The sequence below is a fragment of the Pantherophis guttatus genome, chromosome 1, assembly GCF_059756535.1.
Source record: "Pantherophis guttatus breed Tessera chromosome 1, ASM5975653v1, whole genome shotgun sequence".
NCBI lineage: Eukaryota > Metazoa > Chordata > Lepidosauria > Squamata > Colubridae > Pantherophis > Pantherophis guttatus.
This window is the reverse complement of record NC_142063.1, coordinates 73,604,468-73,613,325: the sequence shown is the minus strand read 5'-3', so window position 1 is coordinate 73,613,325 and position 8,858 is coordinate 73,604,468. Positions and strand designations below refer to the sequence as shown.

The 8,858-nt window shown below is 39.4% G+C and overlaps 1 protein-coding gene across 8 annotated transcripts in view; it reads right to left on the bottom strand.

Moving 5' to 3' along the window:
* Positions 1 to 4,295: 4,295 nt before the first annotated feature.
* The window catches only part of ACTN1 (actinin alpha 1), a 122,829-nt gene continuing 118,266 nt past the window's right edge, over positions 4,296 to 8,858 (bottom strand). For 5 of the 8 annotated variants that reach the window (XM_034417637.3, XM_034417638.3, XM_060687523.2 and 2 more), the window contains 2 exons: positions 7,102 to 7,260; positions 4,296 to 5,202 (listed from right to left, as the gene is read on the bottom strand). In XM_034417637.3, the coding sequence (XP_034273528.1) occupies positions 5,044 to 5,202; positions 7,102 to 7,260 (318 nt within the window). In that variant the 3' untranslated portion in view covers positions 4,296 to 5,043. The remainder of the gene's footprint in view (positions 5,203 to 7,101; positions 7,261 to 8,858) is intronic. The other 3 variants (XM_034417636.3, XM_087876313.1, XM_034417639.3) reach the window with 1 other exon arrangement.

The following is an 8,858-nucleotide window of genomic DNA, read 5'->3' as shown; positions in this document are numbered from 1 at the left end:
TTACCATAATATAAAGAGGCACTGGAAAGAATGCAGAGGACCAGAGATGGTGAAGTCCTTGGAGGTTAATCCTACGAAATTTGAAATAAGAAAAGGCAAAGGGGAGACAATAGCCATCTCCTGACAGTTAAAGAGTTTTTTACAGAAAAAGTGTGGATTCATTCTTCATAGCACCCGAGGGTAGGACCAGAAGCAAGGGGTGGAAGCTTTAGAGGGAGATCTACATTCAAAATGAGGAAGAATTTCTTCTTCTGCCTGCCTGCCTCTGGCAGTCGAAGGTGCTCCACCTCAAGTTTTCAAAGGTTGAACAATCATTTGTTTGAAACAATCTTCCATCCCTATGATTTTATTTCAGTGTTTGAAATTTTAAAAGCCATTTTGTGTTATTGAGCGCTTGGAAGTGATAGAGGCGATAATTTTAAATACACAAATATGCTCACTTATTCCTCAAATATTTGACATAAAAATACCCCTCCCTTCAACAGATTAGGCTGTATGACAGTAAGATGCAACAGGTGGCCCTTCAGATACTGCTCAACTACGTGTTATTTCAGTATATTTAGTCACTGGCAATGCTGGTCGGGGTTGCTTATTGTTGCAGTTTACCAGTATCTGGAAAATGCTGTCCTTTCCTATTACATAAAACATGAGGTTTGGCAGGAACTCCAGTAGAATACTACTAAATGATTAACTTCACATGACTCACATGTACAATGGGGCAAAAAAGTATTTAGTCAGCCACCAATTGTGCAAGTTCTCCCACTTAAAAAGACGAGAGAGGCCTGTAATTGACATAATAGGTAGACCTCAACTATGAGAGACAAAATGAGAAAACAAATCCAGACAATCACATTGTCTGATTTGGAAAGAATTTATTTGCAAATTATGGTGGAAAATAATTATTTGGTCACCTACAAACAAGCAAGATTTCTGGCTCTCACAGACCTGTAACTTCTTTAAGAGGCTCCTCTGTCCTCCACTCATTACCTGTATTAAAGGCACCTGTTTGAACTTATCAGTATAAAAGACACCCGTCCACAACCTCAAACAGTCACACTCCAAACTCCACTATGGTGAAGACCAAAGAGCTGTCAAAGGACACCAGAAACAAAATTGTAGACCTGCACCAGGCTGGGAAGACTGAATCTGCAATAGGCAAGCAGCTTGGTGTGAAGAAATCAACTGTGGGAGCAATAATTAGAAAATGGAAGACATGCAAGACCACTGATAATCTCCCTCGATCTGGGGCTCCACGCAAGATCTCACCCCGTGGGGTCAAAATGATCACAAGAATGGTGAGCAAAAATCCCAGAACCACACAGGGGGACCTAGTGAATGACCTGCAGAAAGCTGGGACCAACGTAACAAAGGCTACCATCAGTAACACGCTACGCCGCCAGGGACTCAGATCCTGCAGTGCCAGATGTGTCCCCCTGCTTAAGCCAGTACATATCCGGGCCCGTCTGAAGTTTGCTAGAGAACATTTGGATGATCCAGAAGAGGATTGGGAGAATGTCATATGGTCAGATGAGTAGAAAAGTAGAACTGTTTGGTAGAAACAGCTGACAACTCGTCATGTTTGGAGGAGAGAGAATGCTGAGTTGCATCCAAAGAACACCATACCTACTCTGAAGCATGGGGGTGGCAACATCATGCTTTGGGGCTGTTTCTCTGCAAAGGGACCAGGACGACTGATCTGTGTACAGGAAAGAATGAATGGGGCCCTGTATCGTGAGATTTTCAGTGCAAACCTCCTTCCGTCAGCAAGGGCATTGAAGATGAAATGTGGCTGGGTCTTTCAGCATGACAATGATCCGAAACACACCGCCCAGGCAACGAAGGAGTGGCTTCTTAAGAAGCATTTCAAGGTCCTGGAGTGGCCTAGCCAGTCTCCAGATCTCAACCCCATAGAAAACCTTTGGAGGGAGTTGAAAGTCCGTGTTGCCCAGCGACAGCCCCAAAACATCACTGCTCTAGAAGAGATCTGCATGGAGGAATGGGCCAACATACCAGCAACAGTGTGTGCCAACCTTGTGAAGACTTACAGAAAACGTTTGACCTCTGTCATTACCAACAAAGGATATATAACAAAGTATTGAGATGAACTTTTGATATTGACGAAATACTTATTTTCCACCATAATTTGCAAATAAATTCTTTCCAAATCAGACAATGTGATTGTCTGGATTTGTTTTCTCATTTTGTCTCATAGTTGAGATCTACCTGTGATGACAATTACAGGCCTCTCGTCTTTTTAAGTGGGAGAACTTGCAGAATTGGTGGCTGACTAAATACTTTTGCCCCACTGTATATCCTATCTGCCTGTTTGTTTAGCTACCTGCAACCCAACTGTGTTTGAAAGTAAGCCTCATGAAATTATGAAAGAAAACTGATTGATATAACTACAATGAGCTTTTAGGGAAGTTTGTAATGGAACTTCTAAGCTGCATTCAACTTTAATTTTAAATAGACCACCTTTAGATCATAGTAAGGCATAATAAATAGTTAACTAAGAGCATCGCTAAACTGATGGAAGAAATAAAATATTTTTTATTTCTCTGTGTGTGTGTGTGTGTGTGTGTGAGTGATATGGATTGTCAAGATGTTCCCTTCCAGATATTCTCAAAAATATTTTCCTGAGCTTCTACCAGAGCTTTATCTTAAATCTATTACTGCCTTAATAAGATTAAGGGGTGTGTGTGTGTGTACTGTGTTTCCCTGAAAATAAGACGCTGTCTTATATTTTTTTTAACCCTGGAATAAGCGTCTGCAAGATTCTTGTAATCAGGCATAGTGTTATTGGATAAAGCCAAGGAAAAAAAAACAGGTGCCCCTTGTGGATTTGTAGATTACTGCTTAAGCAGGAATCTTATTTTTGGAACAACAATTAAATTATAGTACTCTAACAAGAATCCATATCACCCACACAGACCCAAATACTCTTGGGAGAAAATCTGGTAAAGGAGAAAAACACTTCTTCCTCACAAATACTTGATTGATTGATTGATTTAGTAAAGAGATGCATGTTGATAATATATTTTCTAAAATCTAACTTTTAGGCATGGTATTTTATTTAGAATCAAATGTAGAATAATAAGAGTATGGGAGATTAAGGTCTTTGCCTTCGAATGACAAGAATGAGAGATACTGGGATAATTTATCAAGGCAGATGGGAGAAACAGTTAACACTCCTATGCATTGTTACTAAGAAATTGGTTTTACTGAATAAAATAGTACAAGTCTACTCTTGATTAATATATACATAAACACGCTTTTGAGTATGTTATTTCTTTATGCTAATACGCTATTACCGGTATGCTAATAAAAGTTACTATTATTATCTTAAATTAATCCACTGCAGGATAAAATCCTGTGAAGATTAGGGACTGTAATCCATCACATCGATCTAGTGTGAGTTGGTAGAAGTTTTTTTGACTTCCCAATCGAGCTGAAAGTCCTTGATCCAAAATCACCCAGCCAAGCTTACGGGTCTAAAGGGAGACCTACACTCACTTTAACCCCTGTGTTCCACTAACACTCATATTTCTTCCTTCCTCTTTCTCCCATCTCACGGTGACTTCACTGATATATCCATATAATAATAATAATAATTTTACTGTCATTGTACGTGTATACACAGTATACCCATACAACAAAATTCATTTAACACCCAAAGACCAGGTCCAACACACATAACAATCCCCAAACACACTCCCACCCACCACAATTCCCCACCCCTAAACCACCCAAACATCCACACAACAGACCAAATAATACTGTCCAACAGCTCACTGATGGTGGCCCTTTAGTTCATTGTTGAGTGCAATTATAGCTCTGGGATAAAAACTATTCAGAAAAAGTGTGGTCCGAGTTTTAATTGTTCTGTATCTTTTGCCAGAAAGTCCAAAAAGATTGTAAGCAGGATGGGAAGAGTCTCTGAGAATGTTATGCAACTTTCTCAAATATAGTTCTCTTGGCAACAACATGGAAGTGCAGCTGCTGTTTTCCAGGGTATTTCTTTGACCTCCTGTCTAGCATACTGCCCCGATATTCCCTAGGAGTTTCTCAGCCACATACTATGCAAGCTGTTTAGCTTCTCAGCCTAGACTTGGTAACGCTAGGGATATAAACATCAACACATTCAAAGGAGAGAGTGGATACATTTTGGTGTTTTGCTGTTTTTTTAAAAAAGATAATATTTGAATATTGTACCTTCCCACATGATCAAATATGTATTTAAAGATGCAGCTAAACAGAGTTAAGTAAGTGAAACAGACAAAGTAATGACGTCTAGATTTGTTATTACAAGATTTTTTTTAATATGGTCTGTGACAAGCAATATCAAAGATGCCAACTCTCAAGCGCCATATTTGGAGACCAGACAAGTTTCAGCAACAATACACAGGTAGGCAGATTGTAATTTTAATTAAATATGAAAACATGAGCTGTGTACATTATTTTTCCCTAAAAAAACACAGCAATCTCAAAAAGTTTTATTGTAAAATATTTTCATGAAATGAGTGAACCAGCAATACATGCACTTGCCCATCTCCTCCTCTGTAAAACAATACAATATAGAAATAAGAGACAGGTGAGAAAGTTGACTCAGGATAGAAGAAGCGTGCCAGGCTTCAGGTATAAGAATGGAATACAACACTGACCTCCATTTCCTATGCTGGAACAAAAGAAAAAAAAAGGGGGTGGGGGACTTCCTCACCAGCCATATTTGGTGTAATACTTTAAACGTTTTTCTATTTATGCTTCAACCTTGGAGAAAAATACTTTTTTTTATAATAAAATAAGTTTGCTTAAATGTAACCTCGTCCCACCTCCCCCTGCAAATTTTGGAAACCGCCCATTTTCAAGGCTGTGATTGGCTATTTCATTCCAAGACCTTCCCCGCCCATCCCAAAGGAAAGCTGTTCTTTGATGTGGAAGCAAAAAGGGGGACAAGAAGGTAGCTCAGAGCCTGTTTGCAGACAGAACGAAAAGTGCACCTGGATGGAACAGGGTCAGGTGGTGTGGTGGATAGAGAAGTGTTAGTTAAAGGTCACTTTCGCCATAGAGAGCTGTCGAGAAAGACATGTAGTCCAGGGCACCAGGTACAGAATCCAGCCCAGTATAAGGTGCCATTCTAGCAATGCAATATTCAGCTTGATCTGGAGGCAGTTCCCGCCGTAATTCATCCACAGTGATATAGTTCTGCAAGAGAATACACAGATGCCCATTTTCCATTTTAGCTTATTAAAAGCTTTAGCTTATTGATATCAAGCAGACATTATTTGCTAAACAGTTTAATTCAAATCCTTTTTAATTGGATGTATTATAGAAAACTGCAGTTGAAGATACAGGTTAATTTGTTTTTAAAATTCAAACGAGTGCTGTGTGAAACTTAAATGAAAAATACCAGGTTTTTCCTTAGGGATGCTTAGGATCTGTTTCTTTTTTAAAATTCTTACTTTTTTAAAATACATGCTGTGTGTGTGTACATACACACGGACGTGTGAGACAATAGACAGAGGGTCCATGAAATCCAAATGATGTCAACTAGGTCTTGTAAACAGAGCAACTGAAGTGGAACAAAAAGGATCTTCCAAAAAGCACCTAAAGAATCTATGATAGATGTTAAATTCAAAGCAGGCACTTCCTGATTTGAAATTCAGTCCCTTGCTAGAATAAACCTCATTTAAATAATTCATTATCCTACTAGAATAGCTGAAGAAAGCATCAATTGATTCCCAAAAGCTAGTTACAGAATTTGGGAAAATTGCTAGGAGAGACTTGCCAGAACCTAAAAAAGGTTCTTACAGACTTTGTTCTATAGGTAGCCTTTGACTTATGACCATTCATTTAACAAAGATTGGAAGTTTATGGCAGCTTCAGGAAAAGTGACTGACAACCCATCTTCGACGTTTTGACTGTTGCATCATCCCTGCGGGGACATGATTGCAACCAGCTCACATTTACGATGGTTGCAGAGTTTTGTGGGCATGTGATCAAAATTTGTGACCTCTCCAGTTGGCTTCCAATAGATAAAGTCAATTGGAGAAACTGGATTTGCTTAGTGAACATGTTAAAGGGGAGTGGGGGGAGAGAGACTGGCCAACCCATGGAGAAGAGTCAAGCGAGGATTTAATCTGGAGTCGTTGTTTAGGCATAAAATGGTATCATCTGACTCCCCTTGAATGCCGTTGGACCTTAACTAGTGTGGCTCAGGTGCAGAATATCAGTCTGAAAGATTCCTGTGAAATAGGCATGAGCAATAAAGTAGCTTTTCATGTATGGATCTGTTTATTCATGCCTGACACCATGTGATTTACTTATTTACCATGATTTATTTAATGACTACAGTAAAAATGGTTGTAAAATTGAGTCTGGTCTCAATTTTAATTTTGCTTAGTGACCACAATTCTGATTCCAGTTGTGACCCTAAGTTGAAAATTACCAGCACAAGTCTATAGCACAAATATAACTGACAATTAATAACTTGAGACATCTATTCCCACTTGGCCTTTGAATCCTTGTCATGAATGCCAAAGACATGGATTACCCTTCTCCATCCCATCATAACAGCAGAATAGCTAGAGCAGGGGTGTCAAAGTCGCATCATCATGATGTTGTCACGTAACATATCGGGACTTTTCCCCCCCCTTGGCTAAATCAGGTGGGGGCGGGGACAGCACCTGATGCATCTGGGCCGTGGGCCGTGAGTTTGGCAGCCCTTAGCTAGAGCATGTATCTAGAGAAGGATCAGGCAAATACATGCTTGAATGCCTGGGTGTATATATATGCGTACAGAGTTGTTTTGATTTATTGTAGTGATATGAATTCAATGAGCATATTTAAGAGAGAATGTGTAAGACGTTCAATCCGTTATTAAACTTTCAATTCCACTCTTTCTTTCATGGCTTCAAACAGAAATAAAATATTGGTGAATTGAAGGGAGGTTCCAGATGCTCAGGTAGTTCAATAAAAACCATATTATCTGTTCACAGTATGATAGTGGCCACTACACTCTCTCTTTTGTATTTATATTATAACCTGAAATCAAGCTTAAATTTTGCTACAAGTCAGCATTCTTTTCACTCAACCTGAACTCACTTTATCTCCAGCCAGGATCTTGAAAGAGGCCATAACTTGGTCAGCTGTATCAGTATCTGCTGTTTCCCGGGACATGAAGTCAATGAAGGCCTGGAATGTCACCACTCCAATGCGATTGGGATCCACAATGCTCATGATTCGAGCAAACTCTGCCTCACCCTGCGCCAGGAAATAAAATTCAGCAACAATTTAATTCAAAGGTGGCAGGAAATCATTGAATAGAAATTGGTTGCACTTACACACTATTGCCTAGGACAGAGGTCTTCAAACATGGCAGCTTTAAGACTTGTGGACTTCAACTCCCAGAATTCTCCAGCCAGCATAGTTGAAGTCCACAAGTCTTAAAGCTGCCAAGTTTGGGGACCCCTGCCCTAGGATAATTTCCCTACCCTTTAAATGCAGGGGTCTAAAACTCCCATCATCCCCAACCAGCATGGGTTTAACCAGATTGAAGAGCAACTAATGCAAAGGGAACAATTCTCAGCCCAAACTACAATGAATCTGAATGCATTCGGAAGGCACAAGGGACCCAAATCCTATATGTCTGAAGCTATTTCCCCCCCCCTTTAAAATATAGCTTTATTAATTTTCAACACATACCCCTCACAATAAAATACAAACTGACATAAAGGGAAAAGGGAAGGATTAGAGTTGAGAGACTCACATGGCTGCAAGAAAGGAAATGTCAGATTCTGTCCTTTTTTCTCCTCTGTACTGCTTCCCAACAGAAATATACAAATCTCATTCAACCTGCTGAAGTTTCACCCTAGAAGATGCTGTGACTTCAGCAAAAAGACAGCTCTGCCAGGTTTTGCCCTCTTCATCTTTTGCCTATCTCCAGTTTTTCAGCACTCTGCATTTGTAACCCTCCTTCCTATAATTCTTTTCTTTTTTCTACTCTTCCTAGAGGTTCCTTTTAAACTCTGCCTCTGCTTTTTTTTACCCATATCATTCAAATGAGGCATAATTTCCAAATTAAGGGCTACTAAGATTTCTATCTGGACTTTTCAAATCTTTTTTTTAAAGACCATTTTTCTCTGCAATCCCATCGGTGAAACAACTAGATGCTTTTACTTATAACATGTAATATTTTATTGTTGCTAAAATATAGCTATATACAGATTGTAAATCAGTCATACTGAGCTTTATAACCTGATATTAACATATTGAAACCTGTCGTTTAACTCATTGAAAATTATGACAACTGGTTGTGTGAAGGGTTAGAAGGACTAGAAACCACCGGATTTGATAAAATAGCTTCTGAGTCACTACCTATAAGGTCAGCCCGTATCTGTCACAGAAATCCAAAAATCAAGATAAGTTCATTCACAAGTAATGTATTTTATCATTTCTACTGTGACATCTGGCCTGACCTTCTGACTTGACAGAAAAACATTCAGATGTTTTTACATCAAGTTCAATAAAGCATTCTCTCCAGTAAAATTTAAAAGTCATACCGTAATTAACTGCAAATGCAATGAGATCAGAAAGCTGTCCAAATATCAGGGCTAACTTTAATTTGATCACCATGGTTTACCTCTATGTATGCATTGGAAGTGTTAGAGCAGTCAGCTGCTGGTGGTGGAACACACAACTATTGAACTGTAAGATGCTGACGACAGAAATATGTGCAAAAAATGTCTTGGCTGAGGAACTGCGGGATTAGGGGCAAATTCCATTAATATGTTTATTGGACCCGTGTCCCTCCTGGTTGGTGCTGGCTTCCTGGGAGGTTACACGAGGCTGGCTCCCAAGGA